Genomic DNA, 14,286 nt, shown 5'->3' with positions numbered 1-14,286 from the left:
ACTTATTCAATTCTTCATCGTAATGCCAACTTAATAATATAAATAAATAAAAATAAAAAAAAATTATAAAAAATGGTAAATAATTATTAAATTTTTAATAATGAAAAACCATAAATATAATCATAAATATTCATAAAAAAATAGGTTTCACCTATAATATTCTTGCGAAAAAAATAATCAATTCCATAAAAATCATATAAAATGCTAAAAAAAAATAAAACACATTTACTTTGCTCACAGACTTTCTCAGTAAATCGTTCTTTCTAATTTATATTGTAAAAACATAAATATAAAAAAAAAAAAAAAAATTCAAGAAAATGATAAATTTTATTTTTTTTTTTTTTTTGTTTTTTATCGAGAAAAATCAAGTTTCTTAAATTCATCTAACAATATTCATTCATTTTTTTTTAACGATATAATATCTTGTTTCTAAGAAATTTTTGTTTATAAACTATTGTTATTTTTATTTTCTAAAAAAATTATAAGAAATAATTTTAAAAAAAAATAATCAAAAAAGAATTTAAATTTTCTCGTATTCATAGTAAAAAATTCTAAAATGATAAAAAAATATCTCAAAGAATGTCAAGTACATATATATATATATATATTACCAAATAAAAATTTCTTCATAAAAAACAAAAACATTAATATAGTTATATGAAAAAATAAGTGCATTACTTATTAACGTTAATTTTAGCTTTTTTTTTTTTATTGTATATATATATTTCTTGAAAAATATAACTAAATTATAATGCACTAATTTTTTAACAAAAATTTAAATATTAAAGTAAAAAAGAATTGGAATAACTTTAATCTATGCTTAAAGATTAATAATTTAACAACAAACAATATAGATTTTTATAATTGTAAGTCATTTTTCTATTAAACTTAAAATATTTTTTTTATGAAAATATATATGAATGATTAAAATATTATATTATAACTACCACTTATAGAATTTACATGCATATATATATGTTTTTTTTTTTTTTAAGTATTTTATATTTTATAAAAATATTATATAGATCCTTTATAATAAGAATTATAAGTTATTAAGTACATTATATTATTTGTATATAAACTATATTTTACTTCTTCAATTATATAAATTTACTAATAAAAAAAAAAATGCTGTAAAAATATTATATAATAATTAAATTCTTTATTCAAAATAGAAAAATTAAATAATGATATCTTTATTTCAAACTTACATTCATAGTTATGTGATTATATGAAAAATTTAAGAAAACACAGAAAAAAAGTTAAAATAATTTCTTTTTTTATACTAATTTTTTTTTTTAATTATAATTTCATAACATAAAATGATGTTTTAATATATCAATTATTTTATTTTTTTTTTTTCTTAATTTTAATTATATAAATTAAACTTTTGTTTTATTAATTATATTTTTTCTTGTTATTTGAAAACTAATGACATTACTGTTACATGAAATTAAAAATTTAATATTCAACACAAAAAGCAAACAAAAAATTCCCTTTACTCTAAATTAATATCGTATACTATATAAAATGCCAATTTTAAATATAAACAAATTTATAATATAGTTATCACATAAGTATAAGTATTTTCATTTCTACATAGAAATTATGACAATTTTCCAATGTAATTCAAGTGTATAATGATTTTAAAAAATAACAAAAATATCTATATTCAATTTTTTGGTCATATTAAATTATCTCTCTTCCTTAATTCGATTAATGAATATTTTTTAAATGTTTTGTAAATTTTATATATAAAATACATACATACACATTACGTTTTGGTTTTCTTCATATTTTTACATTTATCTATATTTCATATAAATATTTCTTTTCTTTAATAAATTAATTTTCGTAAACTATTGCAAAATATTTTGAGAAAACCTTGTAATGATATCATAATCATGAGAAAAAGATCCATTTTAAGGAAAGCAAGATTTTTATCACAAGCAGAAGAAACGTCCTGTATATTAGATGGACAAAATAGTAAAAGAAAAGAAAATGGAGATATCTCCTCTAGTGAAACAAATCAACTCAATATAGAAATTAAAACATTTATGGAAGATACTAATAATGAACTTAGTTTTTATCTCAATGACGACAGAATTAATAATCCTACAGATAAATGTCAAAAGTCATCCTCATATCTAAATTGGAGAGGAATGGACTTTGTTAATTTAGTATTAAATGAAGAAAATAGTCATAACATCTCAAGTCTTGTTGAATGTTGGAATAAAAAACAAAAATCTTTCGAGACACAAATACATGATAAAATAAATTCAACATGTCCTTTGAAAAATTTTGATTATTGTGCTGTTTTGAATAAAAATGATAATTGCACCAGTCCTTATAAAGATAATAATATACCTGGGTTAATATCATTAACGTATAATCAACTGAATGAGAGTGAATATAATCAAAATAAAACTGAAATTATTTATGAAAGAGCTTCTCAGTTTGATTCTGTTACTAATAGTATATCTAATTACTATTATAAAATATATGAAGCTAATTCAAATCAACTTAATTGTTGGAAGTGGAGTATGTATATATATAAGAGAGGGAGACAATTTGTTAATATGATGAATCATGAACTTTATTCCGAGGAACATTATAGAAATGAATTTGTTGATAATTGGAATTCTTTTAGTAATAATTTGCAACAAAGTATATTAAGGGGCACAAATAATCAATGTAATATGACATCACTAATTTACGAAATTAAAAAGAGAGAGAATACAACTAAACGATATGATATATATTGGATTCTTTCAGATAAGCAGGATAATTCTACTGAATCTTTATATCCTACAATTTCATTACCATCTATTACACAATCTACAATGGGAACGCCTGATACACCACATGCTACTTCTAATGCAAATTCATTAGATTATGATACAAAAACTGATAGTGCCCTAAATCGTTATAGTGATTCTAAAAATGTATCCGCAAATGATGCCATAGTAACACCGAATGATGAAGGCAAAAATGCAAAAATTACAACCACTGTTTCTCTAGTAGATCCAACACAATCATATTCTTTATCTTCAAATGATACGCATGGATATAACTCGTCTAAAGATGATCCTTCAATTTTACTTTCTTCTACAAATGATAACTCTACACATCCTATTACTATTGTTAAATCTTCTGAAAGTAATACTACACCTTCAACAACTGTACCTTCTCCTGAAACTACATCATCTCATACAACCATGTTTTCTCGAAATAACAATTTATCTTCCTCAGGAGTTTCTGCATCCCCTATCACTGAATCTAGTAATTCTACAACTGATGATGATACTTCTTTATTTAATCGTATACATTCTACAAATAACCATGCATCTCCTGCTATAGATATGGCCAAATCTGCCACTCCTAGCAGTGTACAACCTATATCTGTTACTGAAAATAATTCTAATGGTACTCCACCAATTGTAAATGAATCATTATCAGAGGCACCTAATTCTAAACCTCCTGTGGAGGCACATACTCCTCTTATTAAAGCTGAGCTTCCCAAAAATGATACTGTGTCCCCATCCTCATTTAAATCTTTAATGCCTTTAGATATGAATACTTCTCCTAGTAATACGACTGAATCTTCTACAACAAATAATGATACACAATTAATTGGAAAAAGCTATTCCCCAACACAAAGTTCACAAAATACACTTACTCCTATTGCTCAACATAATAAATTACCATTAATCGGAGTTCAAAATGATACATTATCAAACTGTTTGAGCAATTGTCCTACGGATATGAATGTTACAAATAGTACTACCCCACAAACTCCATTAGTTGAGAATATTGAACCTACACCTACAATTAATCCTGACGTAAATATATTAACAATAGCTCCAATAGGTATACTCATTTTAGGAATTATATTCCTTTTAGTTATTCTCTATAGAGTAAGATAAAATTAATAATTAAAAATTCAAAAGCATACATATTTAAAATACTAATATCATTATTACTAAATTTTTCATAATTGTTTAATTTTTAATTTAAATTTTAGTGCACTCCTATTGGATCTTGGTTTCGTAATCGAAAATCAAGGAAAAAAAAAATAAGAAAAAAGATAAAAAAAATTTCAAAGAAACCAATGCCATTATCTACAAATAATATAGAGGATGGATCAATAAATAGTGTAAATCACTGTTTGTTACAGCATGAAAAACAAATGCTACTATGTGAGGTTAGTTTTGAACGTGAAAGAAATTTGAAACATGAGCAGAGGGAAAAAACCAAAGAACCTAAAGGAATATACAATGAAAAAGAAAATAAACGCATTTATGATGATACAGAAGTAGGGTCAAATAAGTATGAAAATAAATTTATTGATGGAGAAAAATTAAATACAGATAATCCTAAAAGTGAAATAAAAAAAGAGGAATTGAATGGAAATGAACCTAGTAGTGAAATTGAAGATGAATTAAATAAAAATATATTAGAAAAAGATCCTGTTAATATTGTATGGCATATTAGGAATGGCACATTAAATGAGGAAAAAGAAAATGAAATAAATTCGCAGAAGGAAAAATCTACATGTGATACTGAAATGAAAAATTTAAGAAATAAAACGTCAAGCAAGAATGATATATGTAATTGGAATTCATGGGTTGATATACATATGTTAGCGTTACTAGAGTGTAAAAAAGAGGAATGGAAATTGAATAAAAATGAATTTTTTAATATTTGTTTAGAAGAGATCCAAAAAGATGGAGAAAATTCTAATTTAAAAGAAATGGGAAATAATTTTATAATGAAAATAAAAGAAAAAAAAAGTACTGATACAATAGGTAAAGAAAGTAGTATATTAGAGAAATATAGAAATGAAAAGTGGTTTATTAATTTGAAGAAAGAATGGAAAGAAGAACAAGAAAAATACTTAGAATATTTAGAAGAACATGAAATTGAAAAAATGACAGAAATGGGAGTAAATAATATTATTCTATATAAAAAAAAAAAAATATGGAAGAAATGGATAGAATGGCAAATAGAGCATTCATACAAATACAAAAATCAGAATTGGTTTATAAAATTGTTAGAAGAATATGAAAAAGAAGAAATTAATGAATATTTAAAGGAAGAAAATATAGAGAAAGAAAGAAATAATGGAATAGATAAATGTGAAATAAAGAAAATTTTGGAAAGGAGAATTTTGTTAGATATTCATATGATGTTATTAGAGGAATGTATAAAAGAAGAGTTGCAAAAAGAAGAAGAATTTTATAAAACAAACATAATTGAGATAAGAAAATTTAAAAATTTGGACGAAGAAACAAATAAATTAGAAAAAATAGAGAGAGAAAGAAGTTGGAATGTTATATCAGAGAAAGAAAAAGAGGAAATAGAAAAATGGAAAAAAGAAAAATGGTTTATTGAGTTAATGTTAGAATGGAAAAATAATGAAGAAAATTATATGATGGAGATAAATGAAGAAATTTTAGCAAAAAAGAATCAAGAAAGTGTAATAGATGTTATCTTAGAAAGACAAAGCAATATATTGAAAAAACACTGTGAAAATATTTATAGAAAGTGGAAAGATGATGATAACAATGAAGAATGGTTTACAAAGTTAGTTAAAGTACATGAAAATGAACAGAAAGAATATAAAAGTAGAATTGATAACAATAGTATAGAAAAAAAAAAAGAAAATGTAAAAACCGTAGATATTTGTGAACCAGTAATAGAGTTTAACAAAAAGGGAGAAGAGAAAATGAGAAAATATGAAAGGAATAGTTTACAGGAATCATATGAAAAGAATAATTCTATAATAAACAAAAAAAAATTAAAATGGAAGACTTTAATAGAAATATATATGGTAATATTGGAGGAATGTAGAAAAGAAGAGTGGTTATTGAATAAAGGAAAATTTTTAGAAACCTGTTTAGATGAATTTATAAAAGAAGAAAAAGAAAAATATCCAGAAATAATAGAAAATGATTTAGCCATCATAAAAGAAGGGGCAGAAGGCATTAGTACATTAATGATTGAGAAACAAAAACTTTTATGGAAAAAATGGGTACAAAGAAACAAAAGAATGTCAGAGAAATGGAAAAATGAAGAATGGTTTATTAATTTAAAAAAAGAATGGGGAAAAGAACAAGAAAAATTTAATGAATTAACAAAAGAATCAGAAATATCAGATATAGTAGCAGGAAAAAATCCTATGCTAGAGAAACAAAAAAGAATATGGAAACGATGGCTAAGAAAACAAAGAATGTGGTTTATACTACATAGCGAGGATGAATGGTTTAACAATTTATTGGAAGAATACGAAGAAGAAGAAGAATGTATGAAAAGAATAACTAAAAAAGATACGAAAAAGGAGAAGGAAATTCATGAAAATATAGAAGAATTGAAGCAAGTAGGAGATAACGAAATACAGAAAAATAGAAAAAAAAGGATGAAATTGATACAAAAGATTTGGATAGAAATACATATGACGCTATTAGAAGAATGTATGAAAGACGAATGGCAAAAAGAAAAAGAATATTTTTTTAAAACAATGATGGAAGAGTTGAAAATACAAGAAAATTTAGATGAAAATGTTATCATATTGGAAATAAAAAAAAAAAGAAGTAGGAATGCTATATTAGATATTGAAAAAGTGGAAATAGAAAAATGGAAAAAGAAAAAATGGTTTATAGAGTTAATGTTGGAAATGAATAACAAGGAAAAAACATACATAAAAGACGTATATGAAGATATGATAGAAAAAAAGAATGAGGAAAAAATTAGAAATCCCATGTTAGAAATGCAAAAAATTATATGGAAAAAACACTGTGAAGATATTCATAGGAGGTGGATAGAAAAAAATAATGAGGAAATTTTACAACACTAATTTATTAATAAAAAAATGGAGATAATGAATAAAAAAGCAATATTTATAAATAGAGTGTAGGAAAGAAAATTTGATGGAAAGAAACTCGAAAATTAAGTAAAACAATAGAAAAAAATTTAGAAGTAATAAACAGAATTTTTAAACTTTTTGAATGGTTGTTAAGAATTAAACTTAAACATTTCTTGATGCTTAGTTATTGATTGCTTAATTTACCCATTCAATGATCTCGTTAGAATATTGATTTATTAATTTATTGTATAATAATTTTTCTAATGTTTAACAAATAAATTAAATATGTATAAATATAACTATAATTATTTTATTTAGAAAAAAATAAATCATTACATAAATCAATTATATTTTATTAACTAATATCAAATTTTAACTTTATTATTTATTGTTTAAGCTAATTTATACAATATAAATGTAATATCTAACGTTGTTTTATTTAATTTTTCATGAAAAAAAGAGTAATACCCATCGTATCACCAAAAAAAAAGAAATTATTAATGTTTTTAAAATGAAATTTTTTTTTTTCTATTATAAAAAAAATAAAAAATAAAATTATTGCCATTTATTTTTTATTAAAATTTCATAGGTTGTCTGAGTAGTAAAATCCAAAAAAAAAAAAATTTTTTTTTTTTTTATAATATTAAATGCACACAAAAGAAAATAAATAAATGAAATATATTTTTTTTTTTTTTTTTATTTGTTTTTTAATTTTATGTTCAATTTTATTATTATCTATTAATACTCTTTTTAAATACTTTCATAGTGCTTTAAATAGTCAATAGATAGTATGTATAATGATTTTTACTTATTCTTTTTATTATTAAATTAACTTATATAGATATTTATATACATATTATACATGCATCAATTCATAATAATCTTAATAAATTTGTTATAAAATTTATTCTTTTTAAGACTTCTTTGTAATTTTTCATATAGAACAAAAAAAAAATTATTATATTTATATCTCCCAAAAAAAAGAAAAAAAAAAAATTTTTTTTTTTTTTAAAAATAAAAACGCATAAATAATGTTTTTTTATGAATATGCTAACAATACCATTTATTTTATACATAGTTCTGCTAAATTTGAGAAAATTTTCTTTTAACCACAAATTATCTTGTATTTTATTTCTCTACATGCAAAAGTTTTTATAAGTGTTCTCATACATATATCTCTTTATATACTTTTTAATTATCCTGCATGTAACTACATTTCTCTAAAATGAATTCAATCATTCTGTAAATGGTTAATAAAGGGCTTTATTAATCTTTTTGGAAAATAAAAGAACTATTAATATGAAGAATACATAGTTCATAATGCACACACAAAAAAAAAATAAAAAAAAATGATCAATTTTTTTGTTTGTATTTTTATAAAAAAAAAAATAAAGACGGTTAGAAAAAATGAAATTGATAAAAAAAAATCAATTGGAAAAAAATCTGTTACCTATAATAATGAGATAAAAAAAAAAAAAAAAAAAAAGATTTTTTTTTTTTGGAAAACAAAATATGATTTTAATGAATTTTGTAAGAGAAAATTTTACACATATAACAATAAAATTTTCACGTAATTAATATTTATATAATTAATTTGTATTATCACTAATTGTTTATGTTTGTTAATTCAACAGCAATATATATTAATTGTTGAACATAACTCATAACAAAGAAACAAGTAATACACATTTAATTAATAATCAATATTCAATAAGGATATAAATTTTTAATAAAAATAAAGATTTTTATTAAAGTAAATAAATGCCCATTTAAATTAAAGAATGCTGAATGAAGTAGATTACGTAATTAAGGAACCCTTATTCAAAGCATTTATAAATATATATAAATACATCAAAAACGTAGAGGCAGCTCTACATGCTCTTTATTAATTTGTTTGTTCAGTGCTCTATCAAAGTAGTCGAACACCCAGTTAATAAACCACTAATACATAATAATAAAATTTTTATTTTTGAAATATTTATATAATTTTATGTGTCTCATTAATTGCCTATGTTTGCTAACTTGAAAGCAGCGGATTTGAGTTCCTGAACATTATTCATAACATTATAAATCATACATATGAATTAAGAGTTAATGTTCTATTAGGAATTAAATTTTTAATAAAAGCAGAGATTTTTATTAATGTAAATAAATATCTTTTAAAAACAAGGAATGTTCAATGATGTAGACTATATATAAAACAGTTTAGTAGTTCATAGCATTGAAAAATTATGTTTGAATTCACTAAATTAGTAGAGAAAGCCATAATAGCTCTTTATTAATATATCAGTTCAATGCTCTAGAAATGTCAATGGATTGGAAATTAATATATCATTTATATAAGGTTATTTTATAACCAATAAAAATAGTAGTTATTATTCTAAATGTTTTTTATTAATTTGATTATTCATTATACTATTAATTTATTTGAAAGGACAATTAATAAATTAATCATCTTTAATAAAAAAATTTAATTTCTGTATTTCTAATTTTTTCATTGTATATACAAGGTATTAAGAAGATATAAATATGTACATGTTGTAAATGAAGTTCTCTGTAAAAAATATAATTCTTTTTATTTCACATCTATGCATATATATTTTTTTTATATTTTTAGCTAGATTTGCGTCTAAAAAAAAAATTTTATATGTTCCCAAATTTCACATTTTTGCAGATTCACGTCACAACATTTATCTGATAATGTTGATAATTCATTTCATTAACCAACTTATTCATTGTATTTCTTAAGTTTATTTAATTTACGAAAAAAAAAAATTTAGATAAATGGTAGATGTTACTTAAGGTTGTCATTATAATTTAGGAATTATTCTATTTTTTATGAAATTATTACTTATTTAAATTGGAAAAATCTATTAAAATTAAAAAAAAAAAAGTTAACTATGATAAAATTAAATTTTCAACTTCAGAAAATTAAGATAACATAAAAAAGAAATTGAACATTGGATTATAAGCTGTAAATAAAATATTACAATATATATAGTTACATAAGTTATATTATTTAAATTATTTTAATGATGTAATTAATGGCAATTTTATACATATTTCATTTACTCAATTATTACAATTTTACTATTAAGAATGATACATTGGCATAAATGTATTAACAAAGCTACACCATATATTGATGAAAAATAAAAATTAATCTAATAAATGTTATTATTAAAAATAAATGTAATCATATTTATAAATATAAATGGAATATAAACATAATAATTACAATAAGAAAAACATTATATAACATTTTATGTTTAAAATTGTTTTGTATCTTATTTTAATGATTCTTTTAAAATATAAAGTTGAAATACAAGTAATATATATATTATATATCCTCTTTTTTGAAGAACTATATTATTTTTAATTCTTTTTTTTTTTGGTTAATTGAATAGACTTTATGGTATTTATATAATAATATATTATATTTTTTATATATTTAACAGATACGTAAATTATAGAATATGCAAATGGATAATAAACTATCTTTCTGATATAAAAATGATAAGAATGAAATAAAGTTTCATTTAAATTATAATAGAGACATCTTTGTATTAGGTTAACAAAAATCAATATTTTGAAAATTATCTACAGGTAAATCTTTCATTTTATCTATACATAAGATTAATTTATAATACATAAAACACATACATTTAAAATACATGACAAATTTTAGAAAGAAAGCTAAGGAATATTTCATTTGGGGTTATATTATTCCTCATCTTTAATAGAAGCAGAAATATATAAATATTAAAAGATGCTATCAACAATATTTATTTAATATTAAATAAAACAAGTAGAGAATAAAAAGCTAAATAAATTGAAAATGATAAAATATATAAAATTCAGTTTAACAAGCTTCTTCTGTAAACATTTAAACGTAAATAAGATACTACATTTTCAAAAAAAAAAAAATTCATAATTACCTTATATAAATGCTTTTTCCTATTAATATTTATATATATATTTATATTTATATTTTTTTTATTTTTTTATCTTCTTTTACTATTATCTTATCAAGTTCTTTTTTCCATTTTAAATTAAACTCACTTTCTTCTTCATTAACTTTCATATTTTCTTCTCTTTTGCACTTTTCATTTTTTTCCATTATGCTCTTTTCCAACTCTTTCTTTTATCATTTTCTTTTCGCACTCTTCTTTTATTTCCGCATTTCCTTTTCAAACTTTTCAATTATTTCTAGCATTTTCTTTTCCCCCTCTTCCTTGTTTTTACGCATTTTCTTATCCAACTTAATTTTTTCATTTTTTATTCTCTTTTTCCAAACTTCGCCTTTATTTATAATTCGCTTTTCCCACTCTTCCAATTGTTTTAGCATACCCTCACCACACAGTTGCTTTTCTTTTAGCGTTTTCTTTTCCCACTCTTCCTTTTTTTTTAGAACTCTCTTTTCCTGTACTTCTATTTCTTTTTTTTTTTTTAGCAGTTTCTTTTGACCATCTTCCATTTTTTTTTTTACTTCTAGCATTTCCTTTGCCAAATCATCTTTCACCTTTTTATTGCTATTATTCAATATCTTCTGCAACCTCATATTCATTTCATTTTTAGCTTTCAATTTAAGAGAGTAAGTTTTCTGTAAATTATTACAAATGATTTAAAATTTTGTTTTTATAATATATATTAAGTTTATAATAATAAACTTTATTTTACCTTAAAACGAAGGAAAAAAATAAAAATGATAACTAACTGAAAAATACTTAACGACATTTTATGAAGAAGATTTTTTGATGTAACTGAATCCAAATTGATATCTTCAGATGGATTTTGAATGGAATCACGTGAATTCAAATCATCATGTAATGGATTTTCTGGTATTGAAACAGTTGCATCTTTAATTTCCCTATGAGCGAAACTTGCAGTTGAATCTTCCTCATCTAGTGTCTCACAAGAATCAATATAAATAATATCACTTAGATTAAGATTCATTTTTGGTATCTTTAATAATGTAAAAAAAATTATTGAGAAATTATTTCTAATATTTTTTTTAATGAATTTTAAAATATTTCCCTTTTTTTACAGTAAGGATAATATAAGTTAAGAACAAAAAATGTGGAAATATAAATTAGAAATTAACAAATAATTTAAAACAATATGATTTTTTAAAAAAAAATTAGTTTTAAAATTTTTTTTCAAATTTTAACTCAGAAATGTCTATTAAAAGCTAAATCAATTACGACAACATAAAAATTTTAAATTTAAAATTCTAAATCCCACATCCTAAATCCTAAAATTATTAATTATATACTATAACCTCTTATTTATTATATATTTTTAATTATATTTTACATAATAGATATGTTGTTTAAATAATCAAAAAATAATAAATTTTTAGTTAATCTTTTATACTTACAAAAAAAAAATATTCCTTTTCATTTATCTATTTAATTTTTTTATTTAAATTAAAAGAGAATAATATAAAATACTATATAGATATGCAAAAAAAAAAAAAATGTTATATTCTTTTTTTTCTTAAAATATTTTTAGAATAGTTTGTATTTAGATACAATTATATAGGGTTTTAAAAATTTTTTTTTTTATTTTTATATATTTTTTTATTTATTTTTCTTTTTTTAAAAATTATTTATTCAAAACATGCAATTTTATCCTGGTTTAACTTATTATGACAATTATTACTAATTAAATAAAAAATGTGAAGTTAATTTAAATTAAACATTAGAAGGATTATGGTAATAAAGAAAAATAAATGTCACAACAAAATAAATATATATTCTATAAATACATTTTTATTTTTTTTTTTGTTTTTTTTTTGATGACATTTTTATGTTTTTGTTTTATAATTATGTAATAATTATATATACTAAAAGTTTTTTTTTTATCGTTATTTAATTTTTTTATCTTTTGTATCGTTTTATTATTTAAATGCTTACTTTCAAAACTTTAGCCATTTTTGTTTCCTCCTTTAAGATATTTTTATTATTTTATAATTATGGATTTTATTTTTTCTTTTACCATTTTTAAAGGAATCTTATTAGATATAATAAAATTAAATATAATAAAAAAGGATTAGTTAAATATAAAGTGCACTTGTAGGAAATATATCATTATACTGTATTCATAAAAGGAAGTTATGCTTTTCATTATGATCTTTTAATTTTAGATGAATCTTAAATAGATATATCTTAAAAAACTAATTTTTTTTTTATTTTTTTTCGTAAATAAAGAATGCATATTTTTAGAAGTAGTTTCAAATAAATTTTTTATATAAACATAGGATTTATATATTTCATATTTAATAAAATAAAATGTGAATTGTAGTATACTATAAAACTAAATAAAAAAATAAAGAATAAAAAAATGATTACAATTTTAAATTGCTTTAACTTCACACCTCATGCATATGTTTTACTATAAAAAATAAAATAACATTTCAATAAAAATAAATAAATTAATAGTAATTATTGTCAAGTATTTATTAATGATTCATTAAAAATAACTATGTAAATATAAAAAAAAATGTATAAACGTTATAAAGTTAATTTAAATGTCATTGAAGATATAACATACACATTTTAATTATAACGATTATTTACTTAATATTAAATATAATCAAATGACATTCCTCATATTTTATTAATATAATAAAAGAAAAAGAAAATTTTCAATTCACTTAAAGAAATGCAATAAATAAAATTCTAATAACAAATTCATATAAAAAAAAATTCTAAAATTATATTCTTAGTTAAAAAATGTTCTATTCATCTTTTTAAATATCTTAATTTTAATATAATTAAGATAATCAATATGCATGCAAAATATTTAAGAAAATACCTTATCAATCTAACTAAAAATACTATCGCGCAGTTATATATATAATATAAAAAATTTTTTAATTTTTTTCCTTGAATATTGTTTTATTTTTTTAGTGTTTATGTAGTTAATAATTTGTTTTTTTCTTTTTACTAATTTTTTTTTTGGATAATTGAATTTAATTTGAAAAAATTTAATTATCATCTATTTTTGATGAATAATTATTTTGTTCCTATTTGTTGATTAAGTACTTATTTTATGGAGAATTGTTAATTTATGTTAACAAAGATTATTTTATATATATTTATGAATATTTATATTGAGAATTTAAATTTTATTTAAATTGAGAATTTTTTCTTAAATTAGATAAATACATCTTATAAAATAATTAATGCGTTCAGAATAATAAAAGTTTTAAAAAAAAAAAAAAAAAAAAAAAAAAAAAAGATTATATATTCATATATATATAATATATATATATATTATTAAAAAAAAAATAGAAATCCTAAAGATTTTATTAAAGAAATCTCAATATCTAATTTTAGTAATATTTAGATAAAAAAAAAAAAAAAAAAGTAAAAAACTTATATTTTACTATGTGTAATTATTTTTACATCTATTTA

The 14,286-nt window shown here is 20.4% G+C and overlaps 2 protein-coding genes across 2 annotated transcripts, besides 1 other annotated feature; one reads left to right on the top strand and one right to left on the bottom strand.

Moving 5' to 3' along the window:
- Positions 1 to 1,904: 1,904 nt before the first annotated feature.
- PGAL8A_00412800 (surface-associated interspersed protein (SURFIN)) lies at positions 1,905 to 6,856 on the top strand (the record flags this gene model as incomplete). The annotated part of the gene is made up of 2 exons (XM_028672838.1): positions 1,905 to 3,917; positions 4,025 to 6,856. The coding sequence occupies 2 exons, from the start codon at positions 1,905 to 1,907 to the stop codon at positions 6,854 to 6,856; spliced, it is 4,845 nt and encodes a 1,614-aa protein (XP_028529351.1).
- A 1,255-nt stretch (positions 6,857 to 8,111) lies between these two features.
- Positions 8,112 to 8,806: a repeat region.
- A 2,230-nt stretch (positions 8,807 to 11,036) lies between these two features.
- On the bottom strand, positions 11,037 to 11,821 carry PGAL8A_00412700 (fam-i protein; the record flags this gene model as incomplete). Its single annotated transcript, XM_028672837.1, has 2 exons — positions 11,037 to 11,468; positions 11,546 to 11,821. The coding sequence occupies 2 exons, from the start codon at positions 11,819 to 11,821 to the stop codon at positions 11,037 to 11,039; spliced, it is 708 nt and encodes a 235-aa protein (XP_028529350.1).
- Positions 11,822 to 14,286: the final 2,465 nt, after the last annotated feature.

Source organism: Plasmodium gallinaceum (genome assembly GCF_900005855.1).
Source record: "Plasmodium gallinaceum strain 8A genome assembly, contig: PGAL8A_v1_113, whole genome shotgun sequence".
NCBI lineage: Eukaryota > Apicomplexa > Aconoidasida > Haemosporida > Plasmodiidae > Plasmodium > Plasmodium gallinaceum.
Note: the sequence above shows the minus strand (reverse complement) of the source record. Positions and strands in the feature narration are given on the sequence as shown.